This window comes from Ochotona princeps, chromosome 21 (genome assembly GCF_030435755.1).
Source record: "Ochotona princeps isolate mOchPri1 chromosome 21, mOchPri1.hap1, whole genome shotgun sequence".
Lineage (NCBI taxonomy): Eukaryota > Metazoa > Chordata > Mammalia > Lagomorpha > Ochotonidae > Ochotona > Ochotona princeps.
Window position 1 is genome coordinate 16,766,389 of NC_080852.1, and position 22,057 is coordinate 16,788,445.

The following is a 22,057-nucleotide window of genomic DNA, read 5'->3' on the forward strand; positions in this document are numbered from 1 at the left end:
AACGTGACACTAAGGCCAACAGAGGGTCGCTGTCTTCACTTGCCACGAGGGACCACGTCATTAAGCAGGTAACTCCTTTGGTATCTTGTCTCCATAATAAAACAAGTGAAAAGTCAAGATTCCAGAAAACTTAAAACGACAATCATACAACTGTTGAGATGAAAATAATTCTAATTTTTTTAAAAAAAAAACACAACACTCATTTGAAGTTTACTTAATGAACAGAGTACAGGATTTTTGTTATTATTTTAAAATAGGAGTAGGGCAATGATATTTCTGTCAGTTTTTCTTCTTCCACAGTATTAATACAAGACAATTCATGACTGTGAAAATAAGTGATAACCTGAGATTTGCCTGAAGATTCCCGAATCTTCACTGTCAGAAAAACATTCACCTCCTCAATATAACATGGTTACCTACACACGCCTAACACTCAGCTTCATTAAGCAAGTGCTCTGGAACAACACAGGAAGAAGTTATCACTGTGCTTCATTCTGAAAGGTTTTTTCTGCTTCTTTTGGACTTTCAACACCAGTGGGATATGGTTCTTTGCCTAAAAGAAACTGTTTCCATTTGGGAATATATTCTTCTACTGATGCCCAGTAACGAGTCTGGAAAAAAAAAAAACCCAAAGTAAAAAAGCATATCAAGCAATTGAACTTGGCTCTCCATAATAGTCTAAATGTTTATTCACTTAAGTGTGTGTGTGTGTGTGTGTGTGTGTGTGTACATGCATACACACACATACAGAGAATGCATTTCCTCTACAGAATATTTTATGTTAATTTTAGAAAAAAAATCTGGCTACTTACTAGTGTTAATTTTCAAATTTCTCAGTAAAACCAGAGCCTGGCAGAAATACAGCTTTAAAAATTTTATTGTGATTTTACACGCCCTCTTGTGGCCAACCTTGGGATTAGTGCCAGTATTACCATTTATGGCTATGTAATCATTAAATGTTTTTGTTTGATGTTCCAAACTCCAGATCATATGACTACCTGTTCTGAAAGTTTACAAGGCAGTGACCAAACATGAATCAATTCTTCAGAATTAGCATCAAAACAGCTGACCTGGGATGAGCTCAGGAATTAAAATGTAAGTAGTATATAATGTTATATGTGAAGTGCGTATCTATCTTTTTAGAATACTTGCCAAGGCAGATTGTCATTTTTCTCAGAAATATTTTCCTGATGATAAAAATCAATAAAACCTAACCCCTGAAAAAATTTATAAACAGCATGGCATTTCAGAATGACATATTACTGCTCTGTGGTGGTCTGTAGGCTGCGGAAGCCATGCTCTCTCCAGGAGCTTTGCTGGTTTCTGGAGTGACTGCCTTCAGCAGGCCACAGAGAACCATACTGCCCTAGCTCTGCGGCTACAGCGGGGCACTGTCTATCATCAAGATCAGTCTCAAGTTAGAGCAATTTGGCCAACGAGTTAGATAGCAATAGCAACAAATAATTAGTCACCGGAGTGTTACGGCAAGTCCAATGGTTCTGAAGGTTAACAATGGTGAGAGTCTCTGTACCTCTCTATCTATGCATGTAGTCTGAAAAACAGCCTCAAGTACTTAAAATGGAGCTCATCCTGCTGTGCAGGGCTGGCTAAGAGAAATCCCAGGCAAGGCCTGCGGTGGGGAGTTTCTCTGACATTCACGGCTGGATTAACCCCTATTGTGTGGGCCCCGGACATGCCAGGGGAAGGTATTGGGGAACTCAACAAAGAAAAAGGCATGCCCAGGGCACTACTCTGTACCAGAATTTTTTCAGTCCTTGATCACTGCCTTTTCTTACTATCCTTGATGACACAGAAAATTTGAGGGTCAAACTCTCAGCCTTTCCTTTGGAGTCTATTCATATCCCAGCTGGATGGAAAGTAAAATGCTGTTTGAAAAAGGTCACTGAAACTATAAAATACAACTCTTGTATAGGTAGTAAATTCCCATTCATCACAAATACATTCATATACTAAATACGGTTTATTTATTTATTTTTTTTTTTTGCCAGCCGTCTTCCCAATCTGTTCTTCAGCTAAGCAAAACAAAACAGACCAGACTCATGCTATATTGTATGATAATATGTATTTAAATAGCTTTGGCTAAGTCTGGTTGAAGGGGACTGAACTGCTACTTCTAACACTTCCAGTGGAAAAGCACTTTGGTCCATCATGCTGTCATTTTAACATTTAAATCCATTATCTGTTACAGTTCAACAATACAGTTGCTTCCTTTAAGGGACAAGGGAAGGAGACAGAAGATCTTCATAGAATTCTACTTGGTAAAAAGTATTTTTAAATCGAGATGTTCTCAGTTGGCTTCTTTGTATAAACCGTGGCACTGTGGATCTGTAGGGATCAAATATATATTGTTCGGGGAAAAAATAAATCTGTGAAATATACACACACGTACTCACTGTTTAACTTAACAGTGCCCTATGAGTAGAATAGGGTCTCCCTGGTTTGTTGTGTCAGACTCACCTCTAGAGAAACCAGCTCAGGGCACGGGGGTGAGCGGAGCCTGGCCTGCAGGGACTTCTCGGCCGCCTCTACATCCTGTAACAGACAGCAGCAATTTGAAAGCCAAACCTGTGTGCTACTACGGACATCTGTACTAGTGGTATTTACATTCTGCAACTCTCCTTTTTCCTGCAGGCAGTGTTCTTTTTTAAAAAAATAAAGATTTTATTATATGAAATGTTGAGTTATACTCACACACATACAGAGAGAGAGGAAGAGAGAGAGATGTACACCTTCCATCAGCTTGTTCACTCCCCAGATGGCCACAACAACTAGGGTTGGGCCAGGCTGAAGTCAGGAGCGTCACCAGGGTCTCCCACATGAGTGCAGGGGCCCAAGCACTCGGGCCATCTTCTGCTGTTTTTCTACGTAAATTAGCAGGGGCTAGATGGGAAATGGAGTAGCTGGGACTTGAAATAGTGCCCACATAACACTGCAGATCATCTTAACCCATCGCGTTGGACCCCTGATGTAGAGTTTGAACTGATGGTAAGACAGTGAGCCAGGAGAAGTTGTCACTGCTCGATTAACCTGTTGCAAATCAGAGTATAGTTGGTTTTTTTTTTTCTTTAAGAATAGGGGAGTGTGGAGTGTTACTTTCTAAGTTCTACCATTTCACGTTAGCTAGTAAAAGCCAGTAATTTGTGCAAAGCTTCCTTTAAAACTGCTCAGAGCCTCAAGTTAGCTATAAAACCACCTAAAAACAGCCAGAGCGATAAAATGAGTAAATATTCAGATATGAAAGTATTGATATCTTCAGACCTTCAATCTACTAATGTTAAGAAAGAAGAGTGTGAGTGGTGCTAGATGACATTTATGGGATGTTGGTCGCATGCATTTTGTGGCTACTGTAAAACTGTATACTTTTGCAAACATTCCACATCACTATGAGGTCACTGAGGGACCTGAGGAGTTTTCCACGATGATACAGACTTTAAATATGAGGAGTCTGTGTTAAAATTCAATGACAAGCTTGGTAGTATACCATTCAGCCGACGGTAGTTGAGTATTATGTTCTAGTTTGACTTGCACATGGATGTCTTCCTTCCGATGGTTGTAAAAACACCAGGGCAACTATATTTAATTTCTTGTATAATTTTTGCCTTGATACATGCATGAGGCACGTGCCAGAAATGTTACAGCTCGGCAAGTTTGCATGGAAACATCTGAGCCCAGTTTAATAATCACTCCTCCATTCAGTGCCTATGTTGTCTTTTGCCCAATTACTTTGTTTGTCAAGTTCATGGAGGCCTTGGATGTAAATCCTCTCTCCTTGGAGCTTACTGAGTCAACAGAAAGGAGAAAATTCTCAGATCCATGTACAAGCACTGGAGCAATCTAACTAGAGGGCTGTTGGACAGACGGAGAGAGATGGAGAGGGCGTGGGAGTGGGGTGTGAAGAAGCCAGTGCTGAACAGGAGAAAAGACATAGCAGATGGTGGCGGCGGGAGCAGGGAACGGGTGTGAAATATAAAAGGGAAAAACAGGAAATTCCCTAAAGGGACTCCCCAAAGTTACACTACCATTAATGCACCTGCTCTCTACAGGAAGGTGATTTGAAGGGGAAAATATCAATTTAGGGATTAAAAAGCTGAGCCATTAGCATGTCTATCCCATGGCAGAAGTTTACAGCTAAGACACATGCTAAAGAGCTTTGCTGTCAATGCTACCACTACAGAAGCCTAGCTCTTCTTGGATCACATTGAGATTTTTATCAAGTCCTGGAAGAATAAGTACTTTAAAAATGTTGTATTATTTGAGAGACACAGAAGGGAGACGGGTACAAGGAACAAGAGTCAGAGCGCTCTCACCTGCTGGCCAGTTCCCTACCCAAATGTCCCCAGTGGCAAGGCTTCGGACCAGTTGAAGCTGATAGGAACTCACTCCAGGTCTCTCAAAGACTGGCAGGAGTCCAATCCCCTAGGCCTTCAGCACTGCCTCTCGGGTTCTGCATCGGCAGGAAGCTGGAGTGAGGAGTTGAGCTGGGCCTGGAACCTCAGCCTCCAGCCTAGGACACAGGCATGCTAATTGGCAGTGTCAGGACATGCCTGCTCTGGAAAAACTATTGTACTCTTATTACCCAGTAAACAAAACGTTAGCCATAACCACACCCGCATGCAGCCATTATTCCGTGAGAAGTTATAATGTTACTGGCAAATTCAGTAGTAGTAGTAGTAGTAGTAAGAGTACTTCAGAAAGCTTGTGGAAAATGTAAATAAAAGTACTTCAAGGGGCCGGTACCATGGTGTAGTAGGCTAAACTGCTGCCTGAGGCACCAGAATCCCTTCTGAGCAGGAACTCATGTCCTGGCTGCTCAACTTCCGATCCACCTCCCTACGTATGGCCTGGGGGAAGCGTTGGGATAAGGCCCAAGTCCTTGGGCCCCTGCACCATGTGGGCGACCTGGAAGATGGTCCTTGTCTTGGAATGGCCTACCTCTGGCCATTGCAGCCATATGGAAAATCTTTCTCTGTCTCTCACTCATACTGTAACTCTACATCTCAAATAAAAACTGAAAAAAAAATACTCTCCACAAAAAAAAGCTAAATCCAGTTATTTGGGGGCTTGGTGTTGTGGTACAGTGGGTTAAGTCACCACCTGCAATCTCAGCATTTCCTGAGAGAAGGAGAAGGAGAGAGGAAGAACTTCCATCCGCTGGTTCACTGCTCAAGTGGCCTCAATGGCCAGAGCTGAGCCAATCTGAAGCCAGGAGCTTCTTCCAGGTTTCACATAGGTGCAGGGTGCCAAGGTTTTGGACAATCCTCAACTGCTTTCCCAGGCCACAGTCAGGGATCTAGAAGGGAAATGGAGCAGCTGGGATATGAACCGGTGCTCATATGGGATCCCTGTGTATGCAAGATGAGGACTTTAGGCACGAGGCTACTGTGCTGGGACCTATAAACTTTTCTTGAAGACTATTATATGAAGGATGCGGAATATCTGTTAGAAAAGATGTTTGCTAGCACTCCTTTCAAAAACTGTTTGCTTAAGTACTAATGTACTTTTATGGACTCTTTAAATAAAAGATTTATGTATTTTTATTGGAAACTCTGGGCCCTCTTATTTAGCTTTCTCAGGCAGATCTGCAGGGAGCTGAATCAGAAGTGTAGCAGCTGGGAATCGAACTGACACCCAGGAAGGATGCCAGTGTTCAGGCAGTGGCTCAACTCTTTGTGCCACCTTTCGTGGATGTTTTGCTTACCTCTCTTGTTCCTCTGTCTCCTTCTCCTAGACCGGCTTATTTTTCTTTCCTTGCTCCCAAGTGTGGGCTTTCTTATATTTTTTTAAGACTTGTGACATCTGTCTTCTTATTTTTACTTTATCTCCCTTCCAGACGGTCTCTTATCTGGCTTCAACTAACCATCACTATGGAGGGAGGGCTAACCCTTTTTCTTAGTTCACATTTCTTTTTTTTTTTTAAAGATTGATTTTATTTATTTTTTATTGGAAAGGCGGATATACAGAGAGGAAAGACAGAGAGGAAGATCTTCCATCCGATGTTTCACTCCCCAAGCGGCCACAATGGCTGGAGCTGAGCCAATCCGAAGCCAGGGGCCTCTTCCGGGTCTCCCACGCGGGTGCAGGGTCCCAATGCATTGGGCCGTCCTCGACAGCTTTCCCAGGCCACAAGCAGGGAGCTGGATGGGAAGTGGAGCTTCCGGGATTAGAACCGGCGCCCATATGGGATCCCGGTGCATGCAAGGTGAGGACCTTAACCACTACGCCATCGCGCCAGGCCCCAGTTCACATTTCTTAACCCAGTAAAACTAAGCATGAATTCCTCAGCACAAGTGAAAAAACATCTCTGCAATTTGAGCCTCTGTAGAAGGTTCCATCCCACCACTACCATGTAAGAACATGCCTTTTGACTACACACTGCCAGAAGGCAAGGATTATATTACATAGAAACTGTACGTACCTTAGGATCTAACACACGTGCAGGGTGTGTACTGGGTACTTCAACAGTGCTTAAATGAGTAGGTCAGGACTATGTCAGTTCCAGAACATAAACTGGAAACTTAAAACACACACACACACACACACACACACATACACACACAAAACACCACACCCACGACAGGACAAGAGGAAAGGAAAAAAAGGTGACAAAAAGAAAGGGACTATGTCATATTTTGTCATTTTTTATCTAAGAGGTTTGCCACTGAGCCATTTAAAATTTTAGATAATTCCAGAACAAACAAAGCAATTCCTAAGAGCTGGAAATCCAGTGATACCAGTCTGTTATCTATTTGGTGGCATAAGCACACATTCAGTATTCTCAGAGCACAATACTGACTGAGCATTCATACTTGGATATGCCCTAAAAACTAACTGCAAATGTATCTTTCTAGTAACTGTTCTCAGTAATCCTCCTGGTGTCGGCCACGATACTTTATGATTGGATAAAGTCAATGACGTAGTTTCCCTTATCTGTGTTTTCATGAGTCAGGCTTTCATTTACTTGCAGACAACTGTGGTTCTAAACTATTAAGCGGAAACTTGCAGAAATTAAAAAAAAAAAATTCTAAATGGCAAGACCTTGTGAAGAGTCTGATAAACCCAAACTGTGTGCTGCACACGCCCCCTCCTCCTCAGTAGCTGTCCGCCATGTCGGATCACCTGTTGCAGGACTGCATTGCTTGGAATTGGGATCACTGTGTACGCCTACTACGTCATCCAACTCATCATGCAGCCACTGCGTTATTTCATATTGTTACAAGAAAGACGCTATGCTGAGAGGTAGGCCATATTTACAAAATTTTTATTTCAATAAACTGTCATAATGATTCAATTTTAATGTGTTACTGTTGCTAATTTCTTACTGTGCCTAACTTAAATATAATTTTGTCAAAAGCATGTACATGAGTATAAGACAAAGCAATGCAAAATTTGGTTTTGTATTATTTTCTGGTTCAGGCATCCATTGGGGGTCTTCTAACACATTTCCTATCAGTAAAGAGGGGGAACAGGTTATATCAGTGTTGGAAAGTTCTTTGACAATTACCAGAAAAAGAAGCAAGAGGCATGGGAGCAACACTTTAAGAACTGTGCTGTCCTATAATTGTACTGAAATTACATGAACTCCTCATGTATTTTTATGTTAAAAACAAAACTAAAAAAATGATTTCCAATAGATACTTTTAGTGCTCAACTGAGAGATCTAGATGTATTGCCTGCCAACAGGAATTAAGCCTCCTTAGAGCAATGGCCAAATGCGTGTTTAGACAAGCAAACGCACAAAGAGGGCCTGAAAAAAACCATCATATCTGAAAGAAAGAAGCAAAATTCTCATAGTTGGGACTCTACCACCCAACAATGAGTCTCAGAAACTAAGCCCCTCGCTCCTTGCTTCCACCTAGCCCGGCCCAGCTGTGGTGGGCATTTTGGAAATATACCACTGGATGGAGATGTTTATCGATCTGCCCCGGAACATCCCTATCTCTGTTTCAAATAAAATAAATAAAATTTTAAGGGTCAGTGCCATGGCATAATAAGATTCCACCTGTGTTGAACTATGGTTATGCAACACGGGTGGAGGAACCCACCATGGGGGGAGGGTGGGGGGAGAATCCCAGATTCTATGTAATTACAACACAATGTAATTAATGAATAAATTTAATAAAAAAAATTAAAAAAAAAAAAGATTCCACCTGTGGCACTGGCATCCCATATGGGTGCTAGGTTGAGTCTGGGATGCTTCACTTCCAGTCCAGCTCCCTGTTTATGACTAGGAAGGCAGAAGAAGAAGGCCTAAGTGTTTGGCCTCTGAAACCCAAGGAAGAGATCCAATGAGGCTCCTGGCTCCAGCCTGGCACTGTCCTGTGGCCGTCTGCGGAATAAATCAGTGGATGGGAGATCTCCCTTTCTGTCTCTCCTTCCCTCTCTGTGACTGCCTTTCAAATAAACACATCTTAAAAAAGAAGTCCACGCTGGGAGGGAGCGTTTGAAACACAGACAAAGGAAAATACTGGAAATAAAGGCTTTCTCCAGTCCCCACAACACAGCCGATTGTTAAACATTTGCCAGCTCACCATGGGACCCATTGTCAAATTTTTGTTAAGTCTATAAGCTAATGAGAGAAATTTCAACTCTGATTAGGTATTTGCAGAATTATTACCAATTCCTTAGGTTCATAATGGTAATGCAATTTTACTTAACATGGTTCTTTTAGTGATACACATAGAAATACGTACTTGAGCTATTTACAGATGGAACAATATGATCTGTGCCCTCAAAATAATTTGAGGAGCTGGGAAGTGATGGAAGAGGTGTACAGATGAAACAATACTGGCTACATTTTGACAACTATTGAATCTGGTAATAATCACACTGAAAGTATATTCTTCTATTTCCTCTTTTATGTAAGCTTGGAAGATTTCTTAACAATTCAAAACCAAATTCCCATAGTAGATAAAGATGTGAATGTTAAGTTGTGGCAGGATTCCAAAGACTAATTAAATGATTTGACTCACGATTCGGGAAGGTGACAGAAGAGCAAGGGAAGTCATATGCCAAGCGCTCTCTCTTCCCTTCTCTCTCCCAAACCAGCAATATATATCTCATTCTAATAAAAACAGTGAACCAAGTTATGGCCAGAGGGTGGTTTTAATCTTTTCATCTGTGGGAAGGCCAATTTCTGGGCCAGAAAAAAAAAAAAAAGATAGGAAACCTTGGTATAAACAGCAATGAGGCATTCATTAAACTTAATCTTCAGTGAATTGGAGAGAGGCATGGGTAGGGAAGAGGAGACATGGGGTCCTTCCAGACACTGGTCCTCCTGGTGGCAGTGTGGTGAAGGCCCTGCTGGCCACTGCCCCAGAACTCCCCAGGCATGGATCAGCGGCTGTGCTTGCTCTTTCTCACTGTTTTCCCTGTTCAGTGTATTCTTTTCATGACATGATGCTTTTTTTTTTTTTTTTTTCCAAATTTGCCTTTCTGGACAAAACAACATTTTTTGACTTTAGCCACTAGGCTACGCTGCCGGGCCCAAAACAACATTTTTTGAGAAGGGCTTCAGAGGTGACAGTTTATATCACAGACCAAGATAAATCCTTTCACTTTCAAATTTGTAGCAATTACATTATTTTTAAAAGCAGATAAACTCCATTTTGCTGATACCAACAGAGAAAAATCATTTAGCTTGTTTTCAGAACCTGCTATTTTTTATATTTACATATTAAAGCTTAAGTTTTCTTTCCTACCGACTGTCATATCCACTTAGTTACTGCTAATGTTTGAATATCTGATAGGATACGTGTGTGTGTCAGAGAGAGAGGAATGCAGAGAGAGGGAGGGCAGAGGTCTCACAGCTGTTGGTTCACTCCACAAATGGCCACCACCTCCAGAGGTGGGGTGGTCTGAAGCTAGGAGCCAGAAAATTCTTCCAGATCTCCCACGTGGATCTAGGGGCCCACACACTTGGGCCATTCTGTGCTGTTTTCCCAGGTACATCAGCAGGAAGCTGGACTGGAAATGGAGCAGCTGGGATTCAAACTGGCATCCCTATCGAAGGTTGACGCTGCAGGGAATGGGGCCGCACGGGGCTGGCTCCCTCTTATTCCTTAAAAAAAAAAAATTCTTCATGTTGGATTATCTTGGTAGTTTAATTTTCTAATGCACTTACAGTTAAATTTTATTAAGGTCAGTTAAATTTTGTTGAGCTTTCTAAAGTTATAAATAACTGAAAATTGACTTTAGAAAAACAATAGTCTATCCACTTAGGGTTAAAGCATATGTGTCCTATTAAGTTTTCGTTTAAATCTCCTATTCATTGTAATAGTTGTCTTTACACCTATCATGGTTTTGTATAACAAAACTGCCAAATATTGTAGAATTTTATTGCTAATGTGAATGTAGTCTTTTATATGTTTCTAACTCTACATTTACGCTCCTATTGATTTTTGTACTATTTACTCATTCATTTCATCTTTTAAAAAAAGATTTATTTTTATTTGAAAGGCAGAGTTCAGAGAGGAGAAACTGAGAGACCATCCATCTGCTGATTAACTCATCAAATGGCCACAACTGCCTGAGCTGGGCTGACCCGAAGCCAGAAGCCAGCAGCATCTTCTGGGTCTTGCACATGGTACAGGGACCCAAGACTTGAGTCATCCTTTGCTGCTTTCTCAGGACATAAATAGGATGCTGGATAGAAAGTGAGGCAGCCAGGACTACAGCTGGTGTGCCTATGGAATGCTGACACTGTAGGTGGAGGCTTAGCCTACCATGCCACATCTCTGGCCCACTCATTTCACTTTAGATGTATTTTAAAACTTTTATTTTACTTGATGGGTAGAGAAAGAGAGGACAGAGCAATCTTGTATCCACTGACACATTCCCCAAATACTTGCCCATGGGGAGTAGGGATTCATGTAGTTAGTTGTATCATCTGTGGTCCCTGACAGCATTAGCAGGAGTGGAAGAGGAAGGGAGGCTCGGACTAAAACCCAGGTACTCTGATATGAGATGCTGGTGTTGTCTGAAATCTTGTGCCAAATATCCAGCCCTCCCCATTGTCACTCAACACATAGTGTGGCAGTTTGAAAACAAATGTGGCTTTTGAGGGCATATAAAATCATTTATAAATGCTGTTCTATCTTCCTTTTCAAAAATTAAAGCTCATTTTCTTATAATGTTTACTGGAAAGAACATCCAAGGCCTAATAATGCATGTTAATAGAGGTTATTATTGTCTTATATTTAGCACTATAGGAATGCTGTCAAGTTTTAATGGAAGCGTTTTTAAAGTGTGTGGTTTTGTAATTCTGAAGTATTTATCCAAGATATGACTGAGCTTTTCTCGATGAATTTCTTCATCTCTAAATGAAGGAATTAGCCCAGACTAGTGTTTTTCATAGTTACTAACAGCCACAGCTAGGCAGGCAAGGGAGGTGGAACGCATGGGGCTGGCTTTTATCTACTTTACATTTTTGAGGAAAAGTTTCAGTGCTAAAAACAAAAAAAGAAAACTGTTACATGAGAATTTGATACATACGCCCTTTTAAAGTCTTTTTCACCTCAAAGTTCTATAACCAAGTCCAATTTATCTTGTTTTCAATAATGACATAAATATTATTTCCCAATTTTAAAGAATGAGGGAAAACAGGATAAAAAATGGCATAGACAATTCATTATTCGAGACATATAAAAAACGAAAGATAGGGAGGACATCTCTCGCAGCCAGCATTGTGTGTGCAATGTAAAATGTGTTCAGTAAGTATCTATTAAATGCCTGCCACAAAACAGATACAAATGTTCTCATTTCTAGTTGGGTAGGATGAAACAGTTACGCACCTCATCTTTCCCCTTCACATTATTCTACAATGACAGTATGTGGCTGATACCGAGGAGTAAATATCACAGCAAATCGATGTTTACAACAACTATGAACACAGCTTCATTATCTTCTTTTCATTGTTGTATATGGTAATGGTTTTTTTAGCTACCTGTTTTTATTTTCTAGGAATTTTATTTCTTTTGTAAGAATGGGGACTTAGAGGGAATCCCTTTAGACAAGTCTTTTCATTAACTTGAAAGGCGGAGAGGTAAGAAACCATGGAGAAGGATCTTTCAGCCACTGGTTCACTCTGCAGCTGTTGGCAACAACCAGAACTGGACAGGCCAAGGTCAGGAGCCAGGAACTCAAGTCCGGTCTCTGGTAGGGATGGCTGGGACCAGGTACCCGAGTCCTCAAATTCTGCTCCGTGGGGTGTGCACAGTTGGATCGGAACCAGAGGAGCTGGAGTCAGAGTAGGTGCTCCGAGATGAGTTGTGGCCATGCCACACTGCACATTAACATCTCTAGCACACGCCTCCTACTGTTTTGTTTTTGATTGCCACCTAAGTGTACATATTTAATGAGTATAATATGATGTTCTGATACATGTATACATAGTGTAATGATCGTAATTAGAACAACTATCACCTCAAATAATTTACCATCTCATTGTGATGAGAATATTAAAACAATTCCTCTAGCTGTATTTTTGAAATGTGCATTACTGTTAAGTATAGTCACCCTGTGGTGCAGCAGAACACCAGAACCCACTCTTCCTGCTTAACTAACGCTGTTCGCACCGACCAACTCCACACACACCCCCTGAGCATGCACACATACACTCCTCTCCTCACCTTCTACTGCATTTTCAACTCAGATCAACTGTTTTTTCTTTTTATTGTTTTATTCCATATATGAATCTGATTCTAACATAAGTGTCTTTCTGTGCCTGGAATTTTTCAACTGACAGAATTTCCTCTAAGTTCATTCACGTTGTTAGAAATGGCAGGATTTCGACCTTTTCAAAAGCCTCCATGGTCTCCCTCGCACCCGCTGGACAGCCGGGCGGATCCCACCCGTTGGCTATTGGGAGCAGCTCTGTGGTCACAGGGAGCGGAGATGTCTCTTCAACAGACCGTGGGATGTTGTTTGGGTCCATGTGTTGCAGTAGGCTTGCTGGATCACAAGCTATTGTCTACCCTTCTCAATCTAGACTTTTTACTCTTACCTTGCATGGAAACAGCAAATGAATCTTAAATTTCCTCTATAAATCTCTTGTTACATGTTTTTACTGAGACAGTACCTCTACATATGAGTCTTAATTTTTTGGCTCACAAAAAGAGAAAAAATGGAGTTTTATCCAACCTTGATTCCTATGAATTTGCAAGAGGACTATCCATTCTTCTGGTGCTTACTCTTGCAAGAATACATGGGAACGCTCTGCTTTTTGCCTATTTAAATACAATTCAAAGTTAGCTTCCTGAGATCTCTTTAGAGCATTCTAGTTTTCAAGGATCTTACCTGCTGTATTTCCTTTGGTTCCCAACTCCATGCCATGTAATTTAATGTCTGATCATGTGATATGTTAGAGCTTTGCACATCAATGAACGTACAACCTCCTATGACCAACAGAAAAGTCTGCAAACGCCTAGATGTCAAGAACTCCAACTGACACCACCTCGTTGTCTTCAGTCTCTCCCCAGAACTAGCGCAGTAGCATGGACCTCTAGTAATTCGTAAACCACATCTGCATGAAAAGGAAGCCACGTGAAAGCCAAATGTCACGGCCGGAGCTGCAGGTAGATCGCAATCAGGCCTTCCAATTCAGTTTTTCTAACTTTTCACAGCAAATTCCAGATTATCCTATATATTTCCATTTAAAAATAAATATTGTTAACACCATTGGGCAAGTAAGACATATGGCAATATAGAATGCTTTGGTAGCACTATGGCTGTGACTTAAATTACTGTGGATCAAACTGCCAGAAGCTGAGAAGATAACTGAATTTTCTTCTCCCTTTATCCCTTAGGGAAGACAGAAGATAACTATATGGTGCCTATCGATGAAAATATTTAACAATAAAAAACTGAAAACACTGCTTTATAACTTAAATAATATAGTCTTACTACCAAATGTTTTAGTCATAGGATCTCTTGGAAGCTTGAATGGAAGCAAACTTGAGGGTTTTAATTATGGATGAAGCCATACAATTCTGGAAGCAAAGTGTAGCAAGCAGCCAAAAATGTTACACATATGATTTTACTCCAAATGGGCACATTGGCCAAATGGTGAGGCCCTACGCAGTTCCACACTTTGACCACCTCCTCCATAACCACCAAAAGAGTTCTGGGAAATCTGTCATCATAGATATAATTCTATGTGTTGACTGGAGCTTCATTAGGGCCAAATCAAACTGTTCTTGTTTTTATCATGTCTAATGGCTTGTAGCTGGATTGAAATATGTTGCAGGTACTTGAAGGATCTCTGTTCAAAAGCAGAAGATGGAAGATGAAAAAGTGTGTCTTTGACTTCTGACTTCTTCCACAAAGGTGATCTTAATATTTCTTCTGTACTGATTAGATACCTGGCTGACTAAACATTTAGCTTAAGCAAACTTTCAATGTTCTACATTAAAAAAAACCTGACTCCACATGCAACTCACCCAACTAACATGGGTTTTAAAAAAATCATGCTACTCCCTTCTACTTGTTAATACAAACAAAGGAAGTACATAAGTCAAACCTATGTAATTCACCTCAAACATTTTTGGGAAGGTAGAAGAAATATTTATACTGAAGTTATGGAAACTTACCTTTAAAAGACTATGATTCCTTTTCAAAGCAGTTTCCATGGCTTGCAGCTGAGATGCCCTTTCTGTGTTTTGGTCTTCTAATTTTTTCTCCATTTTTTGAAGTAGCATTAATCTTTGTGATACTCTAGGGGGAAAACATGAAGATTACATAAAGTTAAAAAGTATAAATTCAAGCACTTCATTGCTTGACCGATAAAAGTGCATGTTAAAACTGCATTCCATGCAACTCTGACCTATCTTGAAAGTCCACTATCATGTCTACTAAGAGAAAAAACTTAAATAGTTTAAGCAAGTGTTAAGTGAGTCTGGGTAAAATTATTTTTATTTGCATTAACATATCCTTTATATGTGCCATACGTACAGACTTCTGTTTTTTAGCCTCTCTGGTCTTTTGAAATTATTTTAGAGTGTTGAAGATATGTTTTAATTTTTGGTGAAAATGCAAACTGTAATACATATCCCCTTGTACACATGGTTATATATACCTCCCCACAGACATACATTGATAGAACTTGCTATATGAAACCTTCTGCTTAACACTTCAGTACCCCTGAATCTCATGTTACACATTTAGAATTGTGCTACACTTCCATATGTTTGAAGAAGCAATAAAAATATTTTTTCCCTCTTTTTCCAAGAGAAGGATGATGGTTTGATATATGACTGAGAGGCAATGTATATGTATGCATACTTGCAAGGTAAAACAGTAATCAAAGAAAGATGGGAAAGTTAGAAGTAAATTCTTAAAGTATTTTTAAATTATGTATGATACACTGCACAAGTTTCTTGCTGGTCAAATGCTTACTTTACAAGTATTTGACCCTCTTAAGTGATTAACAGGAAAATAACAGACAATAAAAAGCACATTAGTGATGTATATAGAATAGCTGGTTTCCCAAATATTTGTGGAGGTTTCTCAAGAAATTCAGCATTTCAGAGGGCTTTCTTAAAGGTCAAATTAAAAACCCAGGTGTCTCATTAGTCATTTTTTCATAAGGAAAGGCATCTAGAAGACCAACAAGAAGAGCATGCTAATTAAAAGAAAGGAAAATCTACGAGCATAGAGACCTAGGGTTAATACTCAATACAAGCTCGGGACTGGCTATGCAATGGTGGAGCCTAACGACGTAAGGCATTGAAGAGGAACACGCAGCCAAGCACAGGGCCCTTGGAAGGTGACATGCGCATTAAGCTGGCCCTGGGTAAGCGCCTTAGGAAAGGCCGTTGAATAGCAAGATGGAACTGAAAAAGTGTGAGAGAAAAGAGATAAGGATATAAGCTATAGGTATAAAGAACAAAATGTAAAAAGACACATGACATAATTACATCCTATAATTTTGGTTTCTAAGATACCGTGAAGCTCACTAACTGCAAAATCTCATCAATGTTCGGTAATCAGAATTAAAAGCTTTTACATTTTTCTGACTTCCTGTGCATGCAGTGTTTCACCAATAATGCCATAACAACTCGTGTATTTGGATTGTCCTTGTTCAAAACACTTACATTTCTTCATGTCTTTTAGAAAGGTGAATTTCTTGAGTGAATAAGGAAGTCATCTTTAACCAGAGCTGTGTACTAAGGACTGTCCTATGTAATAAAAACAGGTAAAGTTACTTCTACCACATGTTCAGTTTCACAACATTTGATCCTCTCAGTACCTCAAAACATTGTTTTTTCTCAGTAGAGAAAGTAAAAAAAATACATGTAACCACATTTTATTCTCATGTATAATTGTTCATATGCTAGATGTATCCACAAACACTAGGAGTTATGTCAAATCAACATATTTCATATTTCTCCCCCTTTTTCCCCAGACTCTAACCTTCATCGGGATAAAAACGAAACAAGCAGCTGGTACTAAGACTAGTAAACATTTTATTGTATCAACAGATAGGGGGGAAAATCCACTCTGTAAAATTCAACACCCTCACTTATGCACGTGCACATACAGAGAGAAAAGCAAACAAATAAGAGGACCAACTGGAAAACTCATGGTCTTCCCTTTACTGGAACACTGCCCAGTTTCACCAGCTCTCTTCCAAACAGAAAAGTGCTTTCCCCCACCCCAATGCATAACTGTGAGGAAAAGCACAACAAGCTATCTTGATCCTATCCTGGCCACTGGGCTTTAAGCTAGCCCTGTAACTGAAATGCTTTGAGGGTCAAACCTCCACACAAGGCACACCTTCCGGGGCCTGGATGCAGAAAGTTGGAAGGTTCCTGCCCTGAGGGGAGTTACAGACCAGCCTGAGAATCCCTTCGTGGAAGCAGGCTGGCTTAGATGGTGAGAACTGTAGCTAAAGTCCTCGCCTTGAACGCCCCGAGATCCCAGATGGGCGCCGGTTCTAATCCCGGAAGCTCCACTTCCCATCCAGCTCCCTGCTTGTGGCCTGGGAAAGCAGTCGAGGACAGTCCGATGCTTTGGGACCCTGCACCCGCGTGGGAGACCTGGAGGAGGTTCCTGGCTCCTGGGTTCAGATCGGCACAGCACCGGCCGCTGCGGCTCACTTGGGGAGTGATTCATCTGATGGAAGATCTTCCTCTCTGTCTCTCCTCCTCTCTGTATATCCGACTTTGTAATAAAAATAATCTTAAAAAAAAAAAAACTGTAGGAAACCGTTGGAGGGTCTTGAGCTGGTCCTTCAGCACCCAGCCGGAGCCGGAGAGACAGCTGTGCTGCCCTGTCCTGCCCCACCCAGCCCGCCTTGCCCTGTCCAACCCCGCCCTGTCCAGCCCTGCCCTATCCTGCCCAGTCCTGCCCTGTCCAGCCCTTCCCTGCCCTGTCCAGCCTTGCCCTGCCCAGTCTAGCCCTGCCCTGTCCAGCCCTTCCCTGCCCTGTCCAGCCTTGCCCTGACTTACCCTGTCCAGTCTAGCCCTGCCCTGTCCAGCCCTGCCTTGAGTTGTCCTGTCCAACCTTGCCCTGTCCAGCCCAGCGCAGACCTGTCCAGTCCTTCCCTCCCCAACCCTGCCCTGCCCTGTCCAGCCCTGCAGTTACCTTGCCCTGACTTGCCCTGCCCAGTCTAAGCCCTGCCCTGTCCAGCCCTGCCCTATCCAGCCCTTCCCTGCCCTGCCCTGTCCAGCCTTGTCCAGCCTTGCCCAGCACAGCGCTGTCCTGCCCTGCCCTGCCATGACCTGCCCAACCCTGTCCAGCCTTGCCCTGCCCAGGGAAGGGCTGCCTGCCCTGCCCTGCCCTGCCTTGCCCAGCCCTGTCCAGCCCTGACCTCCTCCAGCACCGCGGACAGCAACCCGCGCCAGGCGCGCCCCGTGACACCACGACGTCAGCGCACGCCAACCCTCCCCGGCTCCGCCACGCGGCCGCTGGAAACGCAGCAAAGTCAGCCCTCAGCAACTTTCCCGCCATACCCGCCGCCAGCGCTTCAGACAACAACAAAATCCGCCCATTTTGCCTTGAGAACCCGAAGATCCGCACAGCTCACAGCTCACCGGCCGCCCAACTCCCGCTAACACCCGAAGGGTTTATGAACCTTCTCCCTCCGTCTGTCCAGTTCCAGCCCCGCCCAGCCTCCTCCTCAGCAGCCTTGCGGACACCTGCGAGATCACCGTCCGACAGTCCGGGCGGCCACCGCGCGTGGACTTCATCCCCCAAGCCCGCCTTGGGGCTCTTCCGGGAAGGGGCTGCCTAGTGCGCCTGCGCCGGGACCATCGCGTAGGGCCGGGGCGGGGTCGCGGCGTGTGCGCACGTGCGGCGCGCGATGACGTCACGGGCTCCTTATAAAGGACGGGCGCCTGGCGCGAAAGGCGAGTGGGCTGCGGCGCCTCGCAGGAGCGGCTTTGGAGTTCTGGAGACGGGCCGTGTGGTAGGTTGCTCGGTTTTCAGTGGCACCTGCGACTGTTACGAGGCAAGCAGGTGCTAAGGCAGCGGCTTCCTCCGTCAGGTGTCCGCCGGCGCCGTGTCTACACGTGCGTTCCCGTGGACGCCCCACTCGCGGGGCGGCGGGATAGGGAATTCCTCCTCCTCCGTTTACGGAGCAAGCGGGAAGTTGTGGTGGTTCACGGAGCTGTTTGCTGGAAGCCAACGGGGCCTTAGCTTCCCCTACACACTTGGTAATAATCCCCCAGCGTTTTAAAAGCACCTGCGTCGGCAGTTACCCTTTCCATGCCTGGTAGTCCCTCGTGTGGTACTTAATTGGTCCTTCAGTTCTACGGAGTAGGAAGCTGAGTGTCGGGAGAGACTGTTGTCTTTCTAAAGGTTATTCGGTCGGCAAAGGACAGAGAGCTTCCCAGGGGGTTTTCCATTGTCTCTTCCTGGTTGGTTTGCAGAAAGCTGGGGTATTAGAGACCGTGGTCCTGCGTGTTCCTTCACTTTGAAAGCCCTGTAGGCACACACTTAGAAATGTGAAGTGGCGAGACCTTTTGGCCCTAATTGAAAGATCCCTGCCACCTGGCTCCCTGCTGGCTTCCCTCCACCCCACAGTAGTGTTTGCGTCGAATGCGTCATTTGTTGTTTTGTTTATCAGTGCACGAACCGGTAGAATTTGTATTTTGTGTGAACAGGTATTTCCTTTTAAAAAGATTGATTTGTTTTTCTTGGGAGGGGAGATTTACAGAGAGAAGGGAGAGGCGAGAGAAAGAGCATCCATCCGTGGTTCACTCCCCAAATGGCCAGAGTGGTTGGAGCTGAGCTGACCTGAAGCCAGGAGCTTTTTTTTTTTTTTTTTTTTTTGCCTGCTGGGTGCAGGGTCCTGCTAACCTGAATCTTCTACTGCTTCCCCAGGCTGGAAGCAGGGAGCTAGATTGGAAGATGGGAAGTAGAGCAGCTGGGACGTGAACCTGTGCCCGTATGAGGTCCTGTTGCTTGGAGATGGGGATTAACCAGTTTGCGCCTAACTTGGAAATGGAGGATTGGGTCATTGCACCAGATCTCTGTCTCTGAATTTATTGAAGGCCAAGTGGGTTAAGCTGCTTGCCGTGCTGCCATACCATAGTGTAGTGCTGGTTTGAGTCCCAGCTACTTTGTTTCCAATCCAGCTTGGTGCTAATGTGCCTGGGAAGGCAGCAGAAAATGGCCTGTATAACCTGGACTTCTGTCCTTGTGGGAGACAAAGAGTTCCTGGCTCCTGGTTTGGTCCATCCCTGTCTGTTGTATTTATGCATTGAAAAGACCTCTCTGTCTTTCTCTCTCTCTGCCTTCCAAATAAATAATATTTATTTTGCAAGGTGGAAAGGCAGATCTCTTATCCACTGGTTCACTCCCCTGATGCCAGTAACACGGGGAGTTGAGCTGTGCTGAAGCCAGGAGCAAGGGACTTGACCTAGGTTAGCCAGGCAGGGGCGCAGTTCCTGGAGCCTACTGTCTTCTGGAGTGTTTGTTAGCAGGCAGCTGGAATTCGCAGCAAACTCAATCCGTGGCATTCACCCCTACATGGAATGCAGGCTTCCCAGGTGGCGTCTCAATAGCTAGTTAAAACCCTGACCCTGTTGGCCTCTCCTTGATTTCTTTAAGTATCCCCAGCCCCAGGGTTGCCTGACACAGAGTATAGTAAATATTTCTAAAGTGAGATACTGTCCCAAATGAAATTTTACCTTTGTACCTGTGAGCTCTGTTTTCACTTGCTGAGACCTGTTTAATTGATAGAGTATTTCTCACGCTGCTTAGTAAAAACGACCCTTGAACGGTCTTATGTTCTTGGAATACAGTAGAATTTTTGTGTGTTTACAAGGCAGTCTTGTTTGTTTCTCTGAAGTTGTTAATGAGTTGCATGAACTAGAGATCTGAGAAGCTGCACCTGAAAGCACTTATATGTTAAGATAAACTTTGCTTCTGTCCTGCTCTGTGGAGTTTGCATAGTACTGCAGTAGAAAAAAAACAGCTTTTCTGCTTTGGCCTTTTCAGGTCATTGTCTGCTTTAGAAGACCAAGGACTACTTTTGGAAATTGTCTTGAAATTTTTTAGGCGAAGAGTAAGCAGGAACTTACCACTCTTCAGAGTATCGTGGAGGTGTTTTTTCTATGCTTGTCTGTAGAGCTATGCTATGGTAGCTCTTTTTTGTGGAGTATTTTTTGGGGGATTGTTGCGCGAGGCACCTGGATGATGAGGGATTCTGTGACAGGTCACTACGACTGTAGCTTCTGCTTTTCTTAGGTAAATTTGGAAACTTTCTCGAGTGAGTCACTCATGGCCGATCAAGCAGATTGTTGCGACCTACTAAATAACACTGGCACAGGATGGGATAGTCTGCAAATGTTTAGTGAAGTCAGTGTTTCCTAATTCATGGGCTTTTTCTTGCACCAGCATACTCATTGTCTCTTAAACCTGCAGTTGTTCCTTTATTCTCATAATTTAGGAAGTATTGTCATAGGTTCTATAAAGATGTGTTTATTAAGCTTCTGTAACATGTAGCCTTAGTCCCAGCACATTAGCGTAGTAGCTGAAGTCCTCACCTTGCACGCGCTGGGATCCCATATGGATGTTGGTTCTTATTCCGGCTGCTCCACTTCCCATCCATTTGCTGCTTGTGTCCTGGAAAAGCAGGATGGTCAAAAGCCTTGGGACCCTGTACCAATGTGGGAGACCCAGAAAGGAGCTCCTGGCTGATTTTGGATTGACTCAGCTCTGGCTGTTGCAGCCACTTGGAGTGAACCAGTAGATGGAAGATCTCTCTGTCCTCCTTTCTGTAAATCTGCCTTTCCAGTAAATTTTTTTTCCGATAAATAAATCTTAAAAAGAATATAGTGTTTTCTTATGAGCACAGTCTGGATGACTTTTTGTTTTGTTTTCATTTGTAGAGATTGATTTAAAAGCAGAGTGACACAGGGAGAGAGGAGTCTTGTATCCATTGGTTTATTCTGGTATCTGCAACAGCTGGAGGTAGGCCAGCCCAGAGCTGTGAACTTGGGCTGTCATCCAGTGCCTTCCAGGTGTTGGGAGCACGAAGCTGGGGTCCAACCAGACACTCTGGTATGGGCTGTTGGGCATTGTAAGTGACGTTTAACCTACTCTGCCACAATGTTGAAACTTGGCTGAGCTGTTAAGATAGAATAAAATGGATTAATACCGGTGTGTCCTCATTTTGTTGCTTTGCATAAATTATTTGTCATAACCACATGAGCAAAGCCACTGGACTCTCACTATTCCCATTTTTTTTTTTTAAAGATTTATTTATTGTATTACAAAGTCAGATATACAGAAAGGAGGAGAGGCAGAGAGGAAGATCTTCCGTCCGATGATTCACTCCCCAAGTGAGCCGCAACGGGCCGGTGCGCGCCGATCCGAAGCCGGGAACCAGGAACCTCATCCCGGTCTCCCACACGGGTGCAGGGTCCCAAAGCCTTGGGCCGTCCTCGACTGCTTTCCCAGGCCACAAGCAGGGAGCTGGATGGGAAGTGGAGCTGTCGGGATTAGAACCGGCGCCCATATGTGATCCTGGGGCATTCAAGGCGAGGACTTAAGCCGCTAGGCCACACCTCCGGGCCTATCCCCGTTGCTTTTT

The 22,057-nt window shown here is 43.3% G+C and overlaps 1 protein-coding gene across 3 annotated transcripts; it reads right to left on the reverse strand.

The window, feature by feature from the left end:
- Positions 1-464: 464 nt before the first annotated feature.
- Positions 465-18,274, reverse strand: CEP15 (centrosomal protein 15). 3 transcript variants are annotated; one of them, XM_058678593.1, is made up of 5 exons: positions 18,156-18,274; positions 16,110-16,193; positions 14,607-14,730; positions 2,479-2,553; positions 465-611 (listed from the first exon to the last, which is right to left on the reverse strand). In XM_058678593.1, exons 2-5 carry the CDS (start codon positions 16,160-16,162, stop codon positions 480-482), a joined length of 384 nt encoding a protein of 127 aa, XP_058534576.1. In that variant the 5' UTR covers positions 16,163-16,193; positions 18,156-18,274; the 3' UTR covers positions 465-479. The 3 variants fall into 3 exon arrangements, with proteins under 3 accessions (XP_058534576.1, XP_058534577.1, XP_058534575.1); XM_058678594.1 differs by lacking the exon at positions 18,156-18,274 and adding an exon at positions 18,051-18,136; XM_058678592.1 differs by lacking the exon at positions 18,156-18,274 and adding an exon at positions 17,828-17,975.
- Between the last annotated feature and the right edge of the window lie 3,783 nt (positions 18,275-22,057).